At 38.4% G+C, this 26,012-nt stretch overlaps 2 protein-coding genes and 2 pseudogenes across 5 annotated transcripts; 3 read left to right on the top strand and 1 right to left on the bottom strand.

The window, feature by feature from the left end:
• The first annotated feature begins 1,947 nt into the window (after nt 1-1,947).
• Nucleotides 1,948-7,662, top strand: LOC111212549 (annotated as a pseudogene).
• Nucleotides 7,663-7,956: 294 nt separating this feature from the next.
• Nucleotides 7,957-9,738, top strand: LOC125575278 (annotated as a pseudogene).
• Nucleotides 9,739-9,769: 31 nt separating this feature from the next.
• LOC106398394 (disease resistance-like protein DSC2) lies at nt 9,770-14,766 on the top strand. Of its 3 annotated transcripts, none has more exons than XM_048746437.1 (5): nt 9,770-10,610; nt 10,699-11,824; nt 11,912-12,187; nt 12,276-14,092; nt 14,292-14,766. In XM_048746437.1, the coding sequence occupies exons 1-4, from the start codon at nt 10,141-10,143 to the stop codon at nt 13,944-13,946; spliced, it is 3,543 nt and encodes a 1,180-aa protein (XP_048602394.1). In that variant the 5' UTR covers nt 9,770-10,140; the 3' UTR covers nt 13,947-14,092; nt 14,292-14,766. The 3 variants fall into 3 exon arrangements, with proteins under 3 accessions (XP_048602394.1, XP_048602395.1, XP_048602393.1); XM_048746438.1 differs by having other exon boundaries at nt 12,276-14,104; XM_048746436.1 differs by having other exon boundaries at nt 12,276-14,108.
• A 414-nt stretch (nt 14,767-15,180) lies between these two features.
• LOC106379223 lies at nt 15,181-21,096 on the bottom strand. 2 transcript variants are annotated; one of them, XM_048746441.1, is made up of 5 exons: nt 20,970-21,096; nt 16,018-16,132; nt 15,884-15,942; nt 15,589-15,783; nt 15,181-15,333 (listed from the first exon to the last, which is right to left on the bottom strand). In XM_048746441.1, the coding sequence occupies exons 1-5, from the start codon at nt 20,976-20,978 to the stop codon at nt 15,286-15,288; spliced, it is 426 nt and encodes a 141-aa protein (XP_048602398.1). In that variant the 5' UTR covers nt 20,979-21,096; the 3' UTR covers nt 15,181-15,285. The 2 variants fall into 2 exon arrangements, with proteins under 2 accessions (XP_048602398.1, XP_013674680.3); XM_013819226.3 differs by having other exon boundaries at nt 15,884-16,132; nt 20,970-21,095.
• Nucleotides 21,097-26,012: the final 4,916 nt, after the last annotated feature.

Raw genomic sequence — 26,012 nt, 5'->3', positions numbered from 1 at the left:
AAAAATTAATACCCGCACGGTTGTGCGGATCCAAATCTAGTTAGTCTTAAATTTGATAACCACATTATATAAATCACATTCAATACTAATTCTAAAATACAGAATTTAAAGATATTAATTGACTCAGAATTTTTGTAAAAATCGTAAATTATAAAACCCTAGCTAGTATAAACCCAAAATTTAGACCCATACTGGTATACCTGGCTCAAATAATTTTTTTTTGTCAACTCAAATAAATTTCTTAGATTTGTATTTCTAATTATTCCTTCCGTATATGCCAAATGCATTTATTTTGGTAAATCTTTTAACACCATCTTGTAGTTATGTGAAATACTCGTGCTCGTGCTCTGAGCCTCTGACATTATGTGTTCTCAGATTTCTTGGCTTAACAGTTGGTACATTTCTTGTATTTGTTTTTATCTTTATAGGTAATAAGTGATATATCGTTCAAATACATGCAGAATAGGCTTGTAAGGCTTGTTTGCGTCTTCATGCAGAGTTTAATTCGTAACAACATCATTGACGGTTGTCGGTATGTAACTATTCTCATCTGTGTTTTGTTTTGACTGATTGCTATCAGATTTAGAAATCTATGTTATGATGAAATGAATGTTTTTGGTAAATGGAAACAGTGAAGGATCTATTTATAGAAGTTCAAGCATTCTGCATTGACTTTTCACGGATAAGAGAAGCAGCTGGTCTCTTCAGCTCTTGAAAACATTGGAATGAATAAAATTGACTCTTTTCTTCTTTTCCTTGTCAACATCTCCGTCTCCATTTTGTTTCATTTTACACATCTATTACTATTTTCCGAGTTCTTGTGTAGCTAAAAGAAATTACTTTTAGAATCCATGACAACTCGGTTTTTATAGAGTTTTGTGTTCTTGACAAAAGACTATCGTATATTTTACTGTTTTAATGTTTAATGCTGTGTTATTTCAATGTCCTCAGATGTATGGGATTTGCATAGTTGGGTCAATCCTTCGGTATTTGAATACTAGGAGGTCGTGGCTTGATGATAAAATTTGATCAAACATCTGAAACCGGTGATCTTGTCTGAAAATATATCACGCAGCCTCAACAGAAAACAATGCTCTGTCAAGGAAAATATTGGTTAGTTTTGAGTGTGTGCGCATACTTGCCATTACCTCGGTTTTAAATGGCCGAATGTCACCGCAATTCTAAGAACGTTCTTCAAATAAAACTGTTAACTAAACTTGAAACTCGTTTTCTCAATCCAAACTATTGATTGAACTTTGAGTCTTTAGTGACAAGTGGTGATGATTCTTGTCAAATGTCATAGCTATATTCAGATTCTTGTCAAAGTTCAGTCTATAATTTAGATTGAGAAAACAGAGTTTAACCTCCTCAATACATTTCCATGTCTTCCAGATACAATAGAATGGTTGAGTTTCAGCAGGACAGAGATCCATGTTAATGAAATGAAGCAAAGAAGCATCGGTGCTGGGATTTCTAGGCTGGAACATATCAGAACACTAGATTTCTTGGGGTGCAAGAATGTTGGGAATTTTCCTGAAGATTTCTCTATGATCTCTCTGGTTCGGACATAATCTGGGGATGAAAATGAGAAACATCCAAAATGCTGATCTTCCTCGACCATTTTATTTCAGGAATAGTTATACTGACACAATCCCGGATTGCGTCACACGTCACTAATTAATAAGCTGCCCTTCCGGAATTCATCAGGACCTGTCTCTAACAATATAGAGAATCATTGCATTTGGATCGATGAACTAAAATTGGGGGAAGAATGGCATGATGACGATGACGATGACGATGATGAATGATGAACAATGAGTGAATAGAGTTCGATTATTTTTTTCAAGTTGGACCCCATCTTCTAGGCTTGTCGTCCAGTTTACGCGTGAATACAAATTATTTCTTAGACTTTTAATCTCCACTTGAAAAGTCAAGTCTTTGCCTTGTATCCTTATCTGTTTACGCGTCTCTACTCTTTTGCGTGGTTCTGAACCACACACACACATAGAAAGCCTCTTTTTCTTATCTCTTCTTCAGATCTGAAAAGCTTAGTGATCGTCTTGATCTTCCTGATGCTATCCATGGCTTCTTCTTCATCTCTGTCTCGCAGTTGGTTGTATCACGTCTTTCTGAGCTTCCGTGGTGTAGACGTGCGCAAAGGCTTTCTTAGTCACGTTCGGAAAGGGCTCGAAGGCAAAGGAATCATAGCTTTTGTTGATGACAATATGAAGCGAGGCGAATCTGTAGGTCCAGTGCTTGTAGGAGCGAGAAGACAATCAAGGGTAGCCGTTGTCTTGCTCTCCAGTAACTACGCTTCTTCAAGCTGGTGTCTGGATGAGTTAGTGGAAATCATGAAGTGCAGAGATGAGTATAAACAACCAGTGCTGCCCATTTTCTACAAAGTGGATCCATCTGATGTTAGGAAACATAAAGGAGATTTTGGAAAAGTCTTTGATGAAACCTGTGCGGGAAAAACAGAAGAGGTGAAAGAGACATGGAGACAAGCTTTGAAGGATGTCGCGGGTATAGCTGGTTATGATTTTGGCAACTGGTTAGTTCACTTTTACTTCCACTTCCACTTCCTTACTATGTGTAGCTAATTTTCATGATATCTGTTTTAATGAATAACCTTTGTTTCTGTTAGTGACAGTGAAGCTGATTTGATCAACAAAGTTGCCTCAGATGTCACGGCTGTGTTGGGTTTTACACCATCAAAAGACTTTGATAACTTTGTTGGCATCGAACCTCGAATCATAGAGATAAAATCGAAGTTGATCCTACAATCAGAAGAAGTCAAGGTGATTGGGATTTTGGGTCCTGCCGGGATTGGTAAGACCACAACTGCCAGAGTTTTATACAACCGACTCTCACCTGGTTTTCCATTCAGCACGTTTTTGGAGAATATCAGAGGAAATTATGAAAAGCCTTGTGGTAACGACTACCAGTTGAAGTTGAGTTTGCAGAAAAAATTGTTGGTTGAAATATTAAACCAAAAGGATATTGAGGTTTGTCACTTAGGAGTGGTCCAAGAAATGCTGAGTGGCAAAAAGGTGTTGGTTGTTCTTGATGAAGTGGATTGCTGGTGGCAACTCGAGGAAATGGAAACGCAGCGTGGATGGTTAGGTCCCGGAAGTATGATTATCATTACAACTGAAGATAGAAAACTGCTCAACGCACTCGGACTCGGGATCGAACATATCTACAAGATGGAATTTCCAACTAGCGATGAGTCTCTTGAGATCTTTTGCCAATATGCTTTCGGTCAACACTCTCCAGATTATGGTTTTGAAGAGCTTGTTAGGGAAGTTACTTGGCTTGCTGGTAATCTTCCTCTAGGCCTGAGAGTTATGGGATCGTATCTACGGGGAATGTCCAGGGAACAGTGGATAGACGCGCTACCAAGGCTCAGATCTAGCCTTGATAGAGAAATAGATGCAACTTTAAGATTTAGCTACGATGGCTTAAGTGATAAAGATAAAGCTCTTTTCCTGCATATTGCATGTTTCTTTTCTTGTTCCCTCTGGAAGGTTGATAGTGTTAAGAGGTGTCTTGCAAACTGTGGTCTGGACGTCAAGCACGGGCTACAAGTCTTAGCTGATAAATCTCTTATATCTATAGATGACAGGGGATACGTAAAGATGCATAGTTTACTGCAAAAAATGGGTAGGGGAATTGTCAAGAAAGAGTCTTTGAAGGAGCCTGGAAAGAGAGAGTTCTTGTGGAGTACATCGGAAATCATTGAACTACTTGATAAAAATACAGTAAGTCTTTTTCTGTTACATTTGCAGTCTTCTGTTTCCTTGGGGTTTTAACCTGTGATTTATTAGTTCATTTTGAATAATCTTATTCTTAGGGTACTGGAAATGTTCTAGCCCTATCGTTGATAGATTTTTCAGACAATTCGGAGGATGAGGAGTGTTCAGAGAATTCAAAGAGAGGGAAAATCCAAATAAGTAAAAGCGCTTTCGATGAGATGAATAATCTCCAGTTTCTAAAAGTCATATCTGATAACGTACGCATACCCGAAGGCCTCAACTGTCTTCCCGACAAACTCAGATTGATACATTGGGACAATTGTCCATTGAGATTTTGGCCTTCCAAGTTCTCTGGCAAGTTTCTTGTCGAACTAATCATGCAATTTAGCAAATTTGAGAAGCTTTGGGATGGAATCAAAGTAAATATATTCATCATTTTTTGTATTGCGTCTAAAGCTATTAGTCATTTCTATAAAACTCTTTTTTTTTTCTGGTACAGCCTCTCCATTGCCTCAAGCTGATAGATTTGAGTTACTCTGAGTATCTGAAAGAGATTCCTGATCTCTCAAAAGCAACGAGTCTCGAGAAATTAAATCTCCACTACTGCAAAAGTTTGTTAAAGCTCACAAGCTCTATTGGCAATGCCACCAAGCTTAAAAAATGCGATCTTTCTAGGTGCTTGCTTTTGAAGGAGCTCCCCTCTTCTATCAGTAGGTTAATCAATCTCGAGGAATTAAACCTCAGTTATTGCCTGAGTTTAAAAGCACTCAGTGTTTTCTCGAGTTTGGAAAAACTCAGTGGTTGTTCGAGTTTGAAAGACCTTTTTCTGATCGATACTGCGATAGAGAAAGTGCCGTCATCAATGAGCACTTGGTCTTGTCTTTATGGATTGAATATGACAGACTGTGGAAACCTCAAGGAGTTCCCTAATGTTCCAGACAGCATTGAAGAGTTGGTGTTGTGCAGTACTGGGATAGAGGAGGTTCCTCCACAGATTGAGAAGCTATTTCGTCTGCGTAAACTAATTATGTATGGATGCAAGAAGCTGAAAACTATATCTCCAAACATTTCCAAGTTGGATAATCTTGAGTTTCTTGGTCTACGTAAAGATGGCCAAGGTGAGTATGATCGTGAACGTGTAGATGAATTTGGTTTAAAATTATTTGAAGCAGTTATTAAGTGGGGACCTGACTTGAATCACAGTTGGGAATTACGATCAGACTTCAAAGTTCACCATATTTTACCGATATGTCTACCCAAGAAGGCTTTTACATCTCCAGTGTCATTATGTTTACGTTGTGTTGGTTTGAAGACTATTCCAGATTGCATCGGATTTCTCTCTGGACTAAGTGAGCTTGACATCACAGAATGCAGAAAGCTCCGAGCACTAATTCCACAGCTAGCTTCCAGCTTCCCTTATATCTCTAGATGCAGAAGATTGTGTATTTTTGAAGAGAATAGACTCTTCTTTTCAAAATCCAAATATTTGCCTAAACTTTTATGGCTGTTTCTACCTGAATCAAAAAGCCAGAAAGATCATCCAAACATCTGCTTGCAAATATGCGGTCTTACCTGGTGAAGAAGTGCCTGCACATTTCACTCACCGAGCTACTTCAGATTCCCTAACGATCAATTTGACTCCAACACCTCTGCCTTCATCCATCAGATTCAGAGCTTGCATCTTGCTGCCAAGACACTCTCGTTTGGGTACTGTGTCTTGTAGTGTCAGCGGTAAACAGAATGACCTCACCGTGGAATATGGATCAAACCAGCTCCATCATATGCCAAATTTCGATGGACCTGAAGCCCGTCTGTGTATATTTGAAGATTCTTTTAGTCTAAACCAGGAGTGCCCTGAAACTGCAGAAACCACTTTCAGAAAGCTTTCTTTTGTGTTCAGACTCCATGATGAAAACATGAAGATCAAAGGCTGCGGTGTACAACTTTTGGAAGTGCCTCATTGTATTACTGATGAAAATGCAGATAATTATAATGATGAGAATAATGATGGTGATGGTGATGAAACTGATGATGATGGTGAAGAACAAGAATACGAAAGTGATCCTTATGGCAGAGGATTTGACTATTCCCACCCAAATCAAAAATGGAAAAATCTCATCCGGACATCAGATTGCGAATCCGCGCTTGTAGAGGGTGTAGAAGTGCCTGCAGACTTCACTCACCAAGCTACTTCAGGTTCCCTAACGATTAATATAACTCCAAGGTCTCTTCCTTCATCCGTCAGATTCAAAGCTTGCATCTTGCTGTCAAGAGACAAAATTAGTCTCGAGGATTACTACGATGACGATAATGAAGAGGGTGTGAGTTTGAGCTACTGGAGACTCTATAATAACTATGATGATGAAGAGGATGAGAATGGGAATTTATTGATGCGTGTGTCTTGTAGCTTCATGGGGGAGCAGAATGGCCTCACTGTCTCATATGGATCAAACAAGCACGATATGCCTTATCTATATGGATTTGAAGACCATCTGTATACATTCGAAGATTCTTTCTGTCTAGACCAGGATTTCCCTGAAGCCACTTTCAGCAGTCTTATGTTTCAGTTCGAAGTCTGTTATGAGAACTGGAAAATAAAAGCCTGCGGTGTACAACTTTTGAGGGATGAAGAAAATGCAGATGATGATGATGGTAAAAAAGAATCCAAAAGTGTTCCTGAAGGCAGCAAAGAGTCTGAAGTTGTCATTTCTCATGTGGAAGAGGTGATTGATTCTCATTGTTCATCTATTTGATTTGTGTCCCTTATGTTTACCAATAAAAGACTAAACTCAGTTGTTCTCTCAGGCTCCCCTGCGACCAACACATGGAGTTGCGCAAAGAACTTCATGGTTAAGTTGCTGTGGTTTGTTTGACGTGATGACAGGATCCAGTAGATAACCTCAGGTAACCTCCCCAACTTCTTTCTTTTATGTGCTTCATTTGTCTTCCTATGATTCTTAGCTCATGTATGTGATCTACTTAAAACCGAGTAATAGAGTATATCATATGAAAAGCATTTTGTTGATCAATGGCACTGTTAAGTAAGCTGCGAGTAAAAAAAAGAGAATTAGCCTAAATCCTGATTTCCTTGTGGATGACTTTGTTGACCCTCCTCTTTTGTTAGGAAACAGAAAGGAGATTTTGGAAAAGTCTTTGATGAAACCTGTGTGGGAAAAACAGAAGAGGTGAAGCAAGCATGGAGGCAAGCTTTGAAAGATGTCGCTGGTATAGCTGGTTACCACTCTAGCAACTGGTTAGTTCACTTTTACTTTTACTTCCACTTCCTTATTATGTGTAGCTAATTTCTATGATATCTGTTTTAATGTATAACCTTTGTTTCTGTCGTTAGTGACAGTGAAGCTGATTTGATCAACAAAGTTGCCTCAGATGTCACGGCTGTGCTGGGTTTTACACCATCAAAAGTTAGCTATTGCAGGCTTTTGAAGGAGCTACCCTCTTCTATGGGTAGGTAACAATGACGCTGGCTTTTATGATGCTGGGATCGACACAAACATAGAAGCGAAAAATGAAACTGAAGAAGGAGAAGAATCTGGACGTGATGAGGACGCAGGCACAAAGGAGCATGAAACCAAAGAGGTTAAGCCTCGTCTAAGTAAGTGGAAGTTGTGCTGTTTTAGGTAATGGTGCTCGAGTTTATATGTATGCTCTCGCATACCATCATGAGCGAACCTGTAGCCATAACTTCTAGGCCGGTTTGACATCGCCAAGAAACTGAGTGATTGTGTGTGTTTTGTACGGAAACAGATTATGTGCTCATATTCATAGATTGTGTATACAAACGTATGTGTGCCTTTCTTCTATTTTTTTGCAAATACAGTGACTGATCGATCGAATTTTCTTGCACTGAAGAAGCAGATTCTTGGTGTTTATGTTGATTATTTTCTCTTTTGGTTCTTTTTTTCACTTTCATTTTCCTCAGACCTGTGAAAAGAGATTATATCAGACAGTGGCTCATGTATAAACAGACATGTCCCAAAACCAAAGAAGTCCTCTCTCACTGTTTGATGACACCGAACAGTTTGATCGATGAGTTGGTTAGGAAATGTTGTCGGCCCAGCAAATATGATTGGTCAAAACCATCTGATGAAATAGCCACTGGAATGTTCAATGATGACATAGACTAATTGCTTCAGCCGGGTTTACTCTCCCTACCCAGTTCATGATCAGACAGTCTGTGCAAATGAGATTTACCAATGTGTGGCTTCAAAACGGGTGGCAGACGAGAGTAAACAGGGGACATTTACGAAGCTTGCTAAGCAAGGATCAGATCGTGCAGTGACCAAACGCAGAAGCTGTTTTATAACTTGAGAGGGACTGAGTTTTGCTACTTTTAAGTTCATTTTGTTGTTGTTTCTGATTCGTATCTCTCGGCTACTGCTACGATCAAAGATACATAATATTGAAAGCTTTAAAGGATTACAAAACAGGTGCTGTGTAATTTAGGGATATAAACTGTAGACTAAACATTGACATTTAACGATAAGTGGAGATGATTCATGTCGCTCTATTTAGATTGTCTACAATTAAGATTTGAGAAGACGAGTTTAACTTCAAATGTGAACAGAAGGCAAAAAAAGTAAACCTTCTTTATGTGCAAAGCGTATCTCAACTCTCAAGTATCAGAAGCGTATCATCATCATTTATCAAGATCTGTAACTTACCTTTCCAACTAAAAACAATAAGATCTTTATTAACCTTTAGCTTCTACTCATGGCAGATTCTTCATCTTTGTTGTTTCAGTCTTGCCAGTGGAGACACCATGTGTTTCAAAGGGAAATCCACACGTTCATAGACAATGATATCAAGAGAAGCCAAATGATTGGTCCTGAGCTTGTACAAACTATCAGAGAATCTAGGTTTGCGGTTGTAGTGTTGTCGAAGAGATATGCATCTTCAAGTTGGTGTTTGAATGATTTGGTGGAGGTTAAGGAATCTTGCAAGAAGATCTGCGGAGAATTTGGAACAGCATTTGAGGAAGCATGTCAAGGCAAACCAGAGGATGTGAAGCAGAGATGGAGAGAAAGCTTTGGTATATGTGGTTAATATAGCCGGAGAGAGTCTTCTCAAAACTGGTTAGTTGTTCTGATTCCATTGTTTGTTGTTACGTCTTGGCTTTCTAAATGGCTAAATAGAGAATATTAGTGTTGCTCACAAAACACATTATCAATGAAAAAACAGCTTTGCACTTTGTTAAATATTGGTTTGTGTTCAAACTCCTCTAGGCTGAAGTTCCAAGTGCTCTGTTGTGTGGCGACCAAACCAGCTGTTGAATCCGTGCAATGCTTCGGCAGAAAGAAGACAGCAGTTGCCGTGACCCACTGCAAACGTGGGTGTGGTCTGATCAAAACTCAACGGCTGCCCAATCGAGCGTTTCCAGCCTGAGATTCTCCGATTCAAGGGTGGTGGTCACACTACTCAGGTATATGCCATACGTCAGAGTATCTCCAAGGCGCTGGTTGTATGTTGATGAGCCTTCGAAGGAGGTTAAAGATATTCTTATTCCTTATGATAGGACTCTTCTTGTGGCGGATCCGAGGAGGTGCGAGCCAAAGAAGTTTGGTGGTCGTGGTGCTCCTTCTCGTTTCCAGAAGAGTTACCGTTAATCTTGGTTTGTTTTGTTTTCAGTTTTATGCTTTGTTTTGGTAATGGATATGCTCGAAGAACACATGTTTTGCTATGTTTGCTGTCGGAAAGCTTTAGTATTTTTTTCTCTGTTGTTTCTTGTCCTGAGATGTATGGCATTGGCATAGTTGGATCAAAGGTTAAGTTTTATGAGAATGTCGTGACTAGTTGTCTAGTATAGATAGCTAAGATATAATTGATCAAACATCTGGAAACAGGTGATTTTGTCATTTTAAGTTTCTTAATTTGTAGCTTTTAGTGTAGGCTTTGCTATCGAGTAGAGTAGCTTGTGAGCTCAGACTCTATGATGTAGTTTACATGATTACAAGGCTTTTGTTGATGTTGGTTTACATCTATTCTCAGAATGCTCATATATCTATCTATTTATTTATAAATGTTGATTATTGCTGTTCCTATCCGAGGGAAAAGCTAAAGAAACGTACGAGAATAAGAAAAATGTTAGGAGCAATTCGTAATAAATGGGAAGTTGAAGGATTACAAATTTATTAAAGTCATCATCGTTGAATCTTCCATGAGTCTTCCTCTCCACTCGTCTTTGGTTGGACTCTTTTAATGTGGTTCTGTGTCATCGTTGAAACTTTTTCTCCACTTGTGTCTTCTTTTTCTTCTATCTACTCTGTCTTTGGATTCTTTTTGTGTGGTTATGTGTCATTGTTGTTATTTCTCTCTTTGCTGAAATAATTGTGATCCTGTTCCTCAGTTCATTGCGTGCTCTCTACTCATGGCTTCTTCTTCATCTCTGTCTTGCAACTCCAAGTATGACGTCTTCCTTAGCTTCCGTGGAGAAGACGTGCGCAAAGGCTTTCTTAGTCACGTTCGGAAAGAGCTCCAAAGAAAGGGGATCATAGCTTTCGTTGATGACAAGATCGAGCGAGGCGAATCTGTAGGTCCAGTGCTTGTTGGAGCCATCAGACAGTCAAGGGTAGCCGTTGTCTTGCTCTCCCGTAACTACGCTTCTTCAAGCTGGTGTTTGGATGAGTTAGTTGAAATCATGAAGTGCAGGGAAGGGGGTCAACAAACAGTGATGGCCATTTTCTACGAAGTGGATCCATCTCATGTTAGGAAGCAGACCGGAGATTTCGGAAAAGCCTTTGAGAAAACCTGTGAGGGAGTCGCAGAAGAGGTGAAGGAGGAATGGAGGCAAGCTTTGAAGGATGTCGCGGGAATAGCTGGTTACCACTCTAGCAACAGGTTAGTTCACTTTTACTTCCATCTGTGTATTCTGTGTATCTACTTTTCATGATGTCTGTTTTAATGGAATAGCCTCTGTTTTTGTTAGTGACAATGAAGCTGATTTGATTGACAAAGTAGCCTCAGATGTTACGGCTGTGTTGTGTTTCTCACCCTCAAAAGACTTTGATGACTTTGTTGGCATACGAGCTCGTATCACGGAGATAAAATCGAAGTTGATCCTACAATCAGAACAAGTTCAGATGATTGTGCTTGTGGGTCCTGCCGGGATTGGTAAGACGACCACTGCAACAGTTTTATACAACCAACTCTCTCCAAATTTTCAGTTCAGCACGTTTTTGGAGAATATCAGAGGAAATTATGAAAAACCTTGTGGTAACGACTACCAGTTGAAATTGAGTTTGCAGAAAAAATTGTTGGCTGAAATATTAAACCAAAAGGATATTGAGGTTCGACACTTAGGGGTGGCTCAACAAAGGCTGAGTGACAAAAAAGTGTTAGTTGTTCTTGATGAAGTGGATAGCTGGTGGCAACTCGAGGCAACGGCATACCAGCGCGGATGGGTTGGTCCCGGGAGTATTATTATCATTACAACCGAAGATAGAAAACTTCTCAAGACACTCAGATTGGGAATCAATCGTATCAATCATATCTACGAGATGAAATATCCTACTGAAGATGAGTCTCTTCAGATCTTCTGCCAATATGCTTTCGGTCAATATATTCCAGATAATTGTTTTGAAGGTCTTGCTTGGGAAGTTACTAGACTTGCTGGTGATCTTCCTCTAGGCTTGAAAGTCATGGGATCGTATCTACGGGGAATGTCCAGGGACGAGTGGATAGAGGCACTACCAAGGCTCAGGTCTAGCCTTGACAGAGAAATTGAATCAACTCTAAGATTTAGTTACGACGGGTTAAGTGATAAAGATCAAGCTCTTTTTCTGCATATTGCATGTTTCTTTTCTTGTTCCCTCTGGAACGTTGATAGTGTTAAGAGGTGTCTTGCAAACTGTGGTCTGGACGTCAACCATGGACTTCAAGTCTTAGCTGATAAATCTCTTATATATATAGTTTACAAGGGATGCGTAGAGATGCATAGTTTACTTCAAAAGATGGGTAGAGAAATTGTGAAGAAACAGTCTTTGGAGGAGCCTGGAAAGCGACAGTTCTTGATGGATACCGAGGAAATTTCTGAAGTACTTGAAAAAAATACTGTAAGTCTTTTTTACATATGCAGTATTTCTATTTCCTTGGGTTTTTAAGATGAGATTTATTAGTTCCTTTTGAATAATCTCTTCTAGGGTACTGGAAAAGTGCTAGGCATATATTTGACTTGGGGTCGGAGCCTCCAAATAAGTAAAGGGGCTTTCGATGGGATGAATAATCTCCGGTTTCTAAATGTCTACTATGGTCCCTTGTGCATGCCCGAGGGCCTCAACTGTTTTCCCGACAAACTCAGATTTATACGTTGGCCCTGCTGTCCATTGAGATTTTGGCCTTCCAAGTTCTCTTTCAAGTTTCTTGTCGAACTACACATGTATGATAGCAAATTTGAGAAGCTTTGGGAGGGAATACAAGTAAATATATTCTGGATTTTCTTGTATTTCATGTAAAGCACGGTCAGTCATTTCTCTAATACTCTTCTTTTTTTTTTTGTATATATAGCCTCTCCCTTGCCTCAAGCTGATGGCTTTGAATACCTCTCGGTATCTGAAAGAGATTCCTGATCTCTCAAAAGCAACTAGTCTCGAGAGATTAGATCTCTGTCACTGCGAAAGTTTATTAGAGCTCACAAGCTCTATTGGCAGTGCAGCTGAGCTTGAGCTATATATGGGCCACACTGCAATAGAGGAATTGCCATCATCAATCAGCACTTGGTCTTGTCTTTATAAATTGAGTATTTCAGGGTGTAAAAACATCAAAGACTTCCCAAATGTTCCTGACAGTATTGTAGAGTTGAATTTGAGCAAGACAGGTATAGAGGAGGTTCCTCCATGGATTGAGAAGCTATTTCGTCTGCGTAAGCTAAGTATGTTTGGATGCGAGAAGCTGAAAACTATATCTCCGAACATTTCCAAGTTGGAGAATCTTGAGGTTCTTGCTCTGAGTAGAGTTTACCGCTGGGACGAGGATCCTGAGTATTACGATTTCATCAATTACAATGAAGCAATAATCGAGTGGGGGTCTGAAATGAAGCGACGTTGGAGTTTAGAAACAGACTTCGATTTTGACTACATTTTGCCGATATGTCTACCCGAAAAGGCCCTTACATCTCCAATATCATTACGTTTCGGCCATGAGGGTTTCGAGACTATTCCAAATTGCATCAGACGTCTGTCCGGACTAATTAATCTTGACATCACAGAATGCAGCGAGCTCGTAGCACTTCCACAGCTTCCAGGCTCCCTTCTATCTATAGATGCACACGGTTGTGAATCTTTGAAGAGTATAGACTCCTCCTCTTTTCAAAATCCGAACATTTGCCTAGACTTTGCTCGCTGCTTCAACCTGAATCAAGAAGCTCGAAAGCTCATCCAGACATCAGCTTGCAAATATGCGCTCTTACCGGGTGAAGAAGTGCCTGCACACTTCACTCACCAAGCTACTTCAGGCTGCCTAACGATCAATATGGCTCCAACACCTCTTCCTTCATCCTTCAGATTCAAAGCTTGCATCTTGCTGTCAAAAGGCAATACTGATCTCGCGGATCATAATGATGAGGATAAGAATTCGTTTACGGGTATATCTTGTCGCATCGGGGGTAAACAGAATGGCCACACTGTCCCATATGGATCAGACCAGCTCCATCGTATGCCAGTTCCATATCTATTGCAAGAGCATCTTTATATATTTGAAGATTCGTTCTCTCTAAACCAGGATTGTCCTGAAGCCGAAGAAGCCACTTTCAACGAGCTTTTTTTCAAGTTCAGAGTCCATGATGAAGGATGGAAGGTTAAAGGCTGCGGTGTACAACTTTTGGAGGAGGTCCCTCAATGTATTCTTGACGGAAAAGAAACTGAAGACGAAGAATGTAGGGGAATAAACATAGAGGCAAACAATGAAAATGCAGGTGATGAGGATAAAGAAAAGGAAGATGATGATGATAATAGTGGTGAAGGTGTTGATGTTGAGGAGGATATAGATGGTAACGACGCTGGATTTTCTGATGCAGGAATGGACATAAACATAGAAGCAAACAATGAAACTGAAGAAGAAGGAGAAGAATCTGGTCGTGATGTGGATTCAGAGACAATGATCAGGAAACGAAAGAGTTTAGGCATTGGCTCGTCTGAGAACTCGTTGATAACGATGATGAAGAGGATGAGAATTCATTGACGCGTGTGTCTTGTAGTTGGGGGTAAACAGAATAGCCTCAGTGTCTCATATGGATCAAACCAGCGCGATATGCCTTATCTATATGGATACGAAGAAGTATCAGGACGTGATGAGGATGCAGAGATGAGGAGCATGAAACGAATGAGGTTAAGCCTTGTGTAGGTATTGTAAAATTGTCATGTTGTTAAGCTTTGTGTAGGGATTATTTAGGATATGAAGTTGCATGATTTAGGTTCAGTAAAGGAAAGATTGATTGCCGGATCTTAAAGGTTTTGTTAGTTCTTGATGATGTGTTGATAATAAACTAGAACAACTTTGACTCATGCCTTGGTGAAACAATCTCAGGTTCTGGAATTATGATCATGGTGACCAAGGAAAATAAACAGCTTCTGAGAGCTCATGGGATCAAAGCCTGCATACAAAGCTCTCCTACGTGGCAGTCTTTGAAGCAGGGGATTCATTGTCTTTTTCAGCCATTGATTCTAACAATCAGGCTCTGATAGAATGTTATCCATCAGAGAGAACGGTCTAGCGATCATGTGCGGACTGAACACGGGTGACAGAAACAGAGCAAGGATCAAATCATGCAGTGACAAAAGCAGAAGCGGTTTTACACTGGCATGGCTCAAGAGTTGCAGTAATGGTGAAGAGCTACAAAAACGGGATGAATGTACCAAAATCAGATCCTATTGATACATAAAAAGTATTTTTTTGCTATCATCATATTCATATATGAATTTTGTTGCATGGATGTAGAATTGAAAACATGAATTTATTTATTGTTTCCATGTTGGAATACCTAAAACGAATTAGCTTGATACCATATTTTGTTGAAACGCAGTAGAAATTAAAAGACTATCACCTATTAAGATTGAATATCCTATCATTTTCATTCTTTGATCATTGATCCAATATTTCTCTCGTTTTTTTTTCTTTCAGTGGCCAAGTCTAGTTTCAAAAACAAAGGAGAACGCTATTCCACATGCAAAGATGTACTCTTCCTTATAATTCTTTTAAAAAGAACACACATACAATAGAAAATGTTGAGAACCGATGTGACGAAATAGAGAGAAAATTTTGTAGAGACTAAAGTAGAGATGTAACAAGAGCACTACGAAACCGATCGATAATCATTGATCAAGAAGAAAAGGACAACCTCGCTATTACTTTGTTCCCTCTTTTTCTATAAACCATGAGTGTGCTCTCCATCTTTTTCTGCCAAGCCACGTCTATATGACTATATCATATATATGTATATTGAGTGAAATTAAATTTATAAAAATACAAATTACATTATTCGATTCATGCATGATCCTTCTCTTCATTCTTCTTTTTCAGTTTAAGACGTGCATGGAACCAAACATGCTAAAAAGCCAGGCATTCTCTTCTGCAACACCAAATGTATAATATAAATTAATAATAAAAAAAGTAAATACACCATTAAAAGTATGAGGTAGCATCAAATTTAAAATATGATCATGAGCTTGATACCATTTTAGATCATCATATAAAAGTGAACAATTTAACAAAAGAAAATATTTGTTATAAAAAAATGTGTAAATACATCACTAAATACCATTTATGACATGTTTTCTTTTCAAAAAAAAATTACGTATTAGAGATGGGGATCTTAAAGTCTTACCCTTCTTGAAGAATATAAAAGCTCAGGAGGAATCTTGTAGAGATCCTCATCAACGGGCTTAGGTGGCCTCGAAGCTGAGGCAACGTTGTTTTGGTGCTGCTTCACTCCAGTGACGTCAACATAATACTTGTCTGTCTGTGCACTGACGTCGCGCACGCGCCTTTGTGGGCGCCTCCTTTCATTCGTCCCCGCCGTCTACGGCAAGTCATTACACAACAAACCGCGTTTTACTTTAGATGGTTACATTTATCGAGTTAATTAATAATATAAATAAACATTTATTAATTTGATGAACCTGTCTTGAAGGATGGAGGTGACGTTGACGGGGATGGTGAAAACCATGCTTTAAGGCTTCTGCAGAAGAAGAAGAAGAAGAAGAAGAAGTGGTTGTGTAAGAAGAAATGGAGTGATGGTGGTGACGAAGCAGACCAGCTTGCCTTGGATTCTCAAAGTATTGTGTTATTGGCATCTCATTTGCTTCCTCCCATTCTCCAAACCTCGGAATCTGTCCACTTTTCTTTTTGCAGTTATTATCATATCTCCCCTGTCCCATTCATATCAACCAATTTATTATTTATTAGTACATGAATATACTAATCAAGAACCCTGAAAGAATGCTCAAGAGTACTCAATAACCCTTAGATAATCAGATATTCAGAAATCGAAATCAAGAAGTCGCAACAATCAAGACACAAGAGAGCCCATAAGAATCATGGACTGATGAATTAAAAACATGAAGGGCCAAACACATGAATAGTTTTGGCACTTAGCGTATATCTTATGAATGCGAATTCTATAAGTTAGAGAGAGAGAGAGAGATTAGGTTTATGTGAAGTGAGGATACAGTATTAGGCAGGTTTTGACTATCTTGATTCTTGACAAAGATATCAATTTTTTTTTTTTTTTTTTTGATCAAACAAGCATTGCATTAGCTAGAAGGGTTCTACCCACTACGAATGGGGTTTCTTACAAACTGATCGAGAGCTGATTTTGCCACAGAATCAGCCTCTGAATTAAAGTTTCGAGAAATGAAAGCAAAGGAAATGACATCAAAATAGGACATAAAGTGGTAGATATCAAACATGATACCGAACAATTCCGGTTGACACCCTCTCGTCTTCAACAGATTGATCAGAGATAAGGAATCGGATAGAACCGCCAAGGATCGGACGTTTGAATAAAACGCAAGAGCAACCGCTCGGTGAACAGCAATGGCTTCGGCCATGAGAGCTGATGATACGTGACTAAGGGAATCAGATATGGTGGGGTGAGTAAACGCTACATCACCGCTGAAGATTACTCCAATACCGCACTTCCCTGAGCTACTGTCCCAAGCCGCATCCACTTTGCATATTAGTACTCCGGTCTGCACAGGCGGTGGAGGACAAGGGGAGCGTTGATGTGGGCGAAGTGAGCATGGGGTGTTAGATGATGACACTCTGGTACAATTTTGCGCTTCACTCCACTCCTTGGCGTCTTTAATGCTCTTAAGTGCAATTTCTTGAGCTGTAAAGACCCTGTTCTCAAAGACAAGTTTATTTCGAGCTTTCCACAAGTTCCACATAACCCAAGGCCACAAAGGAGAAGTTAATCCTGTCGGAGGCAATGGGAGAAAATTACTGCCCTGTTTTATCAATTCCGAGACTGAAGGAAGTAGGCTAGAAGGTGTATGCCGTGTCGGAATGAGTCGCCACACTTCCTCTGCTATGGGGCACGTAAGAAAAACGTGAAGGTCATCTTCATGTACTCCACATGTTTTACAGTTGAAGCTTGGAACTCCTCTCTTCTCAAGGTTGGAGCTAACTGGGATGGCTTTCCTCACCACCCGCCATAGGAAGTCTTTGAGTTTCGGCATCGTTTTGACATTCCAAATGTGTGATAACCAGTTGACCGGCTGATTCCCTAAATGTAGGGGTTTTTCTCTCAGTATTCCCACCCCATAGCCTGTCTTTGTAGAGTAGATGCCTGATTTTTCCGGTAACCATAACAGAGTATCATCCACTGGTATTGAGCTAGTTTTTATTTGCAAAATAGTGTCCACATACTGAGGTAAAAGAGCTCTGATCTTGTCCAGTTCCCATTTGTTTGTTAACGGGCAGAGTAGGTCGCTAACCATTAGAGATTGATTTTCTAATGTGACTGGACCAATCGGTTGAGAAGGGGTTTTGAAGGAAAGCCAGGGCGAATTCCAAATACTAATCTTTTCGCCATTTCCCACTGCCCAACTGAGACCATGTCTGAGAATACTCCGTCCTGCCAAAACACTCCTCCAGCCATGGGAGGCTGATGCTGGGATAGGAACTTCCATAAATGAGGAGGTATGTGCATATTTTCCTAATAGCACCCGTCCAAGCAAGGAGTGGGGTTCTTTTAGAAGTCTCCATCCAATTTTTGCAAGCAGCGCGTCATTGAACATTTCTATGTCTCGGAAACCAAGTCCCCCTGCGTATTTCGGTAGAGTCATAGTGTCCCAAGAAACCCAACACATCTTCCTTTTCTCTGGACTTGAATCCCACCAGAAGCGGGTAAGCTGTGATTGTATTTGTTTGCACAGAGAAAGTGGGAGTTTAAAACAGGACATTGCGTGGCATGGCATGGCGGCTAGTACCGATTTGAGCATGATCTGCTTCCCTGCTCCGGAGAGGAACTTAGCAGTCCAACTATGTGACTTCTGACGAATCCTATCCAAGATCGAAGCAAAAATGTCTCGCTTCCTTCGGCCAAACTGCTCGGGAAGGCCGAGATATTTACCCACACCTCCTTCAGAGTATATCTCCAATGTTTCCTTGACCCTGTCTCGAATGGAATCAGATGTTTGTGTCGAGAATGTGATAGCTGATTTCTGTGGGTTGATCCGTTGACCCGAGACCGTTTCGTAGAGAGATAAGATCTTCTTCAGGGCTTCGACACAAGCTGGTTTTGATTTGCAAAAGAACATAGTATCGTCGGCAAAAAGGAGGTGGTTGATCGGTGGACTGTTACGGGAGACCCTTACTCCCGGTAGTGATCCATCAGCTTGTCCTTTGGCACACAGTGCTGATAAAATTTCCGTGCATAGTATGAAGATATGAGGGGATAGTGGATCGCCTTGGCGTAGGCCTCGAGTCGGCTTCACTAGTCCCTGTGGAGAGCCATTGATCAGGAAAGAATATGAAACTGATTCAATGCACAACATGACCCACCTAATCCAGATATCATCAAATCCGAGTAGCTTTAACACCTCTTTAACAAAGCTCCATTCTATCCTATCGTAGGCTTTGCTCATGTCTGTTTTCACAGCCATTGTGCATCTCTTTGTAGCCTCTGATGTCCGTAGGTAATGGAGAGTCTCGTGGGTAATGAGAACGTTGTCGGAAATTGATCTTCCCGACACAAACGCTGACTGGGTATCAGAGATAAGAGACGGTAAAAGCGGCTTGAGTCTTCGGGTAAGTAGCTTAGCTATGATCTTATAGTGAGTGTTACATAAGGCAATGGGCCTATAATCCGCAACCGAACGAGGTGCAGTGATCTTGGGAATGAGCCTAATGTGGGTTTCGTTTTGTTGTGGATGAAGAGAGCTTGAAGTGAAGAAATCCCGAACATCCCTTATCACATCCGCACCCACTATATGCCAATAAGACTGGTAGAAAGTGGCGGAGAAGCCATCGGGGCCTGGAGCTTTGTTACCGTTTATGGACATAACAGCTTCCCTTATTTCCGAATCACTCGGTATTGCAGTTAGCATTCTGTTCATATCTGGAGATACCTTTTTCCGGAGAAGGCCTTGAATCTGCGAAAATGAGTCGTTGCCATTGGTCATAAAGATCTGAGTGAAATAATTTGATATCACTCTAGTAATGTCCTGCTCCTCATATACTGCTCCACCTTGTGCATCCTCAAGCACTGGAATGGAATTTATTGCTCTCCTAGTCCTGGTGGCTGCATGAAAGAAACCAGTATTCCTGTCTCCTTGTTTGAGCCATTGGATTCTACTTCTTTGTTGCCAAAATTGCTCCTCAGCTAGGTAAGCAATGCGAAGTGAAGCCTTAATCTCGTCAATTAAGTTTTGGTCTGGAGTATCACACGAGAGGGCCGCCTCAAGTGTTTCTTGGTTTCGTTTTATGGAGAGATTGCTCTGCTCCTGTTGATCCTTTGACCACTCGATGATCCCTCTCCTAACATCATTTAGCTTCTGGATTACCGAGTCTAGAGGAGAGTGATGCCAAGTTTTATCTATGAGCTGTGTAACTTCAGGCTGCTCAGTAAGTGATCTGTTGAAACGGAAAACACCTCGCTTTCGTTTTCTATCTGCGTTGAAGTAGGTTAGTAGTGGTCTATGGTCTGATCCCTCAAATCGCAGGTATCGGCAACGTCCCAATGGGAACGATTCTGACCATGAGCAGTTTCCCATAGAGCGATCCAACCTAGATCTGATGAAATGTGTATGCATGTTCCCGCGCCAAGATAAATGCTCTCCCGTGTGTTTTAGATCCCACAATCCATTTTGTGCCACGAAGGATCTAAAGGCCGTGAAGGAGCCTTCAAAACGCACAGGCCCTCCCACTTTTTCCGCATTGTTTAAGATATCGTTGAAGTCCCCAGTAAGCAACCACGGAGAATCTCTGCCTTGCCCCACTGTAGTCAGTTTCTGCCAGTATGCGGTTCTATCTTCTGTTGCAGGGGCTCCATACACAAAAGAAACGAAGGTGGTGTCTCCCTTATGTACTACTCTTGTGTCCACCAGATTGGGAGATGATTCTAGTATGGTGATATCAGTGTCATCATTCCAGAATAATGAGAGACCACCACTAAGTCCTATGGGCGGTATAGAAAAGTAATGGATAAAGTGAAGACTTTGGAGTTTCAGCTTTATAAATTCATCCTCATTCTTTGTTTCCATTAGGAACATTACATTAGGAGCCATTTTCTTGTGGATCTCCTTGATACGCCGGATTGTAAGGACGTTCCCAAGTCCTTGACAATTCCAGCTTAATATGACTAAGGAAGAGGGTGGTGTTGGGGCCGAAAATCCACCCCACCTCTAGTACTGCCCGGTATAAACACCGTACTCGGAGCTCCATTATTCTTTCGCTGCTTGCTGGACCCTGCCTTATTACAAGGTATAGTGCTTTCTTTATCCTCTACTATCATTCTGCGAGTTGAGGTTGAGGAACGAGTAGTAGTTGATCTTCGGAGAGCAAGTGTTTGTAGAGGGCTTCTTGCGATACGTTTCCTGGTAGTAACTTTCCGTTTAGCCAGTGATTTACTTTGGGGTGCCAGTGGGATAGAGTGACAAAGATATCAATTATTTGCCCCAAAAAAAGAAGAGAGAAAACTTTTGGAATGTTAAAAACGACAGAAAGAACACAAGGATAGAGGATTAAAAAAAAATCACTTACATGAGCCATGACGATATCTTTCTGTTTCGTATCTTCTCTCCACACACTAACACACAAAATAAGAAAAGACTTATCTCCAGAATGTTTACTGTCTTTTTATAACAAGAATGGGTTATCTAGAGGCAAATTAAAGAAATTGTCCTTTTCTTATTAAATAGTCAACTATGAGAGAGAGAGGGAAATAAACAAAGTTCTACAGTTTGTAAGTAAGCTATTTTTTTCTTTTCGAATAAAAAAACTGCTACTGATTAGTGAAGAGTAGAGTCCCTTTTAAGTTTGTTTGACCGGAAAAAATCAATTGGTTAAAGTGTACGTTTCCAAACATATGATGTGTTTATAGTTTTGTTAGTTTCAGTTCATTCAAGTCTACAAGACTATGAAAAGGTTTTATATAATTTTTGAAAACTTGTACAAAATGATGTATTCATTAAGATAATAGATATATATTATATAGATTGTAGTACATAGTTTGTCTATATGTAACAATCTTTTAAACATTGTCTGATCGAAAGGCAAATACAACATTATGGTTACACATAAAACAGACAATATCTATCTTATACTCATTCTATTTTAAAATGTAATTAGTTCCACATAAAAGCACTAATATTAAGAAAGTTGTTCTTGATAGTATCATTTTTATATAAATTTAATCAATTATAAAAAATGAAATTGGGGTCTATATACCCACATAAGACACTAATTAGGTAAATGCCCCTTGCATCTTATAACTAGAATAATACCGAACATACCTCTAAGTGAGTAGGTGTGAGGTGCAAACAGTGATCTAAGATTTTTGTCAGAGATGCAATTTTTATCTGATTATTTAAACAATTAATTTCATCGATTGTGTGAAAATCCATACATGAAACGATACAACTATACATATTCTAAAGCAGAGTTGTGCATCCGGAGCGTCCACTACTCACTCCAACCTATTATTTTTTCTTTATCGGTGCGTTCCCTCTTTTTTTTCCAATAAGATTTGAGCGATATTCTGTTCGTCTTCATTAAGTAATATCATTGAAGTGAAGTTTTTAATGTTCATGAAGGTACATCACTTTGTTTTTCACTTTCTCATTGGTTTTATTTTGTTTTTTATGTTCCGATCCATTCTTTCCTATAACATAATTGTGTCAGATGAATGATTCACTGCTACCAGAGAGGATGTTTGCAGGTTTGAAGTTTTATGCATAGTCATGGGAGAATATAACTTCGTAGGATTTGATCATCATGATGCTATATGTGTTATAACAAAGGTTAACAACTGATGATGTTCTAGGTATGTCATCATGTCGATATTTTTTTCGAAATGAAAACTTGCTGGAAGTTAAAGTTTGAAATGATGATTTGTCTGTAGCTCATTCTATTTTGCCAAATAGTTGATCAGATGTCAGATGTCTTTTTATAGTCTCAAACCCGAAGAGGTTACTTCCTTCACCAGATTCTTTTTCACAACTTGAGAGATCTGAGGAAGAAGGTGAGACTCAGACAGAAGCAGCAGGAAAGTCAGACGAAAAACCCTTGCTTATTAACTACTAGCGTACATTAGATCAATTTTTCTGGTCGAGCGTAGTGCTTCAAGATCGCCCAATTCTCAGATTTTCAGATAACTTAACCAGAAGGCCGTTACCTATAAATGTATCTCGTTAACATGTAACTTAATTTCTAACTATATAATTTTTTTTCGTCTACATGTATATGTTTTAGTATAATGTTAGATGTTAAATGTGTTCTTCCCTGCTGGAACATACATTAGCGTATGTCTTTTTAATCTTATATATATATATATATATATATATATATATGTGTGTGTGTGTTAATAATTGAGGGTGATCGTTAAGTGTATGTATACACAGCCTAGGCATACGTTAATTTTCAGATTTTCATCATAATATTTAGAACATTACATAGATTTCGGTTACTGTATTTTATCAATATATCAACTAAAAATATATGTTAACTTTAGGGTTAGTAGCTAAGTTTATATTTACATGCTAAGACACATTAGATAATATGTTTGTTAACCACTAATTTATTTTTTATCGACCATTAGAGTAATGATTTCTTATAGAGAGTAGTGATTTAATTATTCGTTTTCCAAATTACAGTTAAATCACCATTAACATTATTAATAACCGTTACCATTGGACATATCCCGTTAATATGAAAGTTACTCGTTGTGTTATTAACGGTTAACCAGCTAGGGTGGCCATTAAGTTTATATTTACATGCCAAGACACATTAGATAACATATTTGTTAACCACTATCTTATTTTTATCAACCATTATATCAATGCTCTCTTATAGAGAATAGTTATAATTTAATTCTTCGTTGATTCTCAAATCACCATTAACATTATTAATAACTATTACCATTGGACATATCCCGCTAACATGAAAGTTAGTAGTTGTGTTATTAACCAATTATGTAGCAACGATTAGTGTAAATATTATGAAAATAGTGTTTTAAACATATACCCCATACATTTACATTTTTATGTGTAGACAAGGTTACACCTATACACTACAAGAATATCGAATATTCATAGCACACGAGTATAGCGTTTTTTTGTTTATGCTATGGTTTATAACACGCGGCTTTTTCTATAGCGTTTTGTTTTAATGAAACGCTATATTTAATTTAGGCGGAAAAAATAGATTCGATACGCGGTATATTTTTTAGCTAAGTGTTTTCGCGGTTAGTTATTAGTAGCAAAACCAAAATAAAAGTGTTATGAAAAACCAATACGCGGGATAAAGTTATTTTTGGGGTTTTCCCTCAAAAAATATTCTAAGGCAAAAATAAGAAAGATATTTTTCTATCGAAACCGAGCTTGTGCCTCTCTCTCTCGAATCCTCATTCCAACTCATTCCGACACTCTTTGATTCAATCGAAACCGAGCTTGATTCAACTCATTCCGACACTCTTTTATTCAATCGAAACCGAGCTTGATTCAACTCATTCAGTTCATTCAAGTCTACAAGACTATGAAGAAATAATGTAAACAAAGGTTTTACATAATTTTTAAAAACTTATGTAAAATGATGTATTCATTAAGATAATGTAAACAAAGGTTAAACAAAATGATGTATTCATTAAGATATTAGATATATATTATATAGATTATAGTACATAGTTTGCCTATGTGTAACAAACTTTTAAACATTGTCTGATCGAAAGGCGAATACAACATTATGGTTACACATAAAATAGTCAATATCTATCTTATACTCATTTTATTTCAAAATGTAATTAGTTCTACGTAAAAACACTAATATTAAAAAAATTGTTCTTTGAAAAGGTGGTATCATTTATATATAAATTTAATTGATTATAAAAATTTCTATGAAATAATTAATTGTACAATACTCAATAAATATAAAATAGCATTGAAATATGAAAATTATTTATATTTTAAAATAAAAGAATTTTTTTTAAACTACTTACATTATGAAACATAGGAATTGCATCATTATTATAGATTAAACAATACTCTTCACAATACTACAGACCGGAACTTTTCAATTTTTGGATTATAAGAGAAGAAAAAAAATTAAGGCTTTGAATGGTGACCAAAGAACAAAGGAGAACACTGAATTCCTTATCATTCCAAAAAAAAACACCATTAACAAGGAATAGTTTTTCCTTTTTGTTCTTCTTCATTCCTTTTTTTGTAGAGAAATATATAACAAAATCATTTTTTTTTAAATTTGATAAGAAACAAATATTCCTTTTTATTTCTGCAATTTTATTCCTATACGTTCATTTCTTATTCGTTCCTCGTGTTCCAAAAAAAGTCACCAGTCAGCACCTAAAAATGTGATTGTATATACCAAATAGCGATATAATTTAGGTGGAAACATATTTTACTCTTGTTTCAGCTGCTCTTGCACCCAGGCCCGGTTTAAATACATTATGGGCCTTGTGCAGACATATTTTTTTCCCAAAAGTTATAAGGATATTTTTATTAAATTTACAAATTAGGACCCTAATCTATGTGCTGTTTAACAAACTAGGACCATAATTCTTAAACAATAAATTTCAGAATATTGAAGGACCCTGTGCATGTGTTCCTTGAGCACCCCTCGAGAGCCGACACTGCTTGCACCAATCAGGTGAAAATTTTCTTTTATAATTTATTAATCTTTTACTCTGGTTACTGTTCAAATAAGAGTAAAAACAAGTGTGTTTTTTTTTCTTTTTTTTTGTAACATGTGTGTTTATTCCTCAACATTTCTAAAGTGGAAAAGGTTACGCTGGATGTGACACTTATTTCTTTTATTTACTCTCAAATTTTTTCAGCAATTCTTCCACTTTATTATTACCGATCACACTCTTGTGAAGAAGGTGGGACATGGTGGAAAAATGATATAGAAGAAAGAATACGCATTAGTCTACAGCTTTTAGTTAAGTTTCGTCAGTGACACTGACACATTAATTTTTACGTTACAGTCCATTTCAAACTCTTATGCTATATGAATACGTATCTAACTAGTAGTCTATTGTTATTATATTCTTAGTACTGTCGTAATGATTGACTATTATATCGTCGGCCCTCTATTCACATGGTATTCCTGAAACCTTTTTTTTATGATTACTACTGTTATTAGTACTACTATTATGAATGAATACGTAGCATTGATGATTCTTACCTACTAATGATCATCATATAGTATAGGTTTTCATTATGTTCAATCAATGAGCCTGCTCATTAATAAATGGAAACATTTAAGTATTTACATTTGATTGTGACTGATTATCTTTTTTTTTATCAAACACACAATATACGGAGTATCCTAAATATATACCTCGCCCTGTTTAATTTTAAAGATGTAAATTTGAAAACACTATTATTGGTCCAAACTGAAACCAGACGTTGAGTTGCAGCCCGGCCTCGTGGAGTGATATGCGGTCAGAAATAAACAAGTCTTGACTTTTCAATGTCGTTTCCAAATTGCTGTCTTCCCAATGTGAAAATTAGAAATCCACACCTATTTATTTTATTTGTCTAATTTCCTCGAAGAAAAGTAACCATAATC

Source organism: Brassica napus, chromosome C2 (assembly GCF_020379485.1).
Source record: "Brassica napus cultivar Da-Ae chromosome C2, Da-Ae, whole genome shotgun sequence".
NCBI lineage: Eukaryota > Viridiplantae > Streptophyta > Magnoliopsida > Brassicales > Brassicaceae > Brassica > Brassica napus.
The sequence above is the reverse complement of the archived record's forward strand: the minus strand, read 5'-3'. Positions and strand labels throughout refer to the sequence as shown.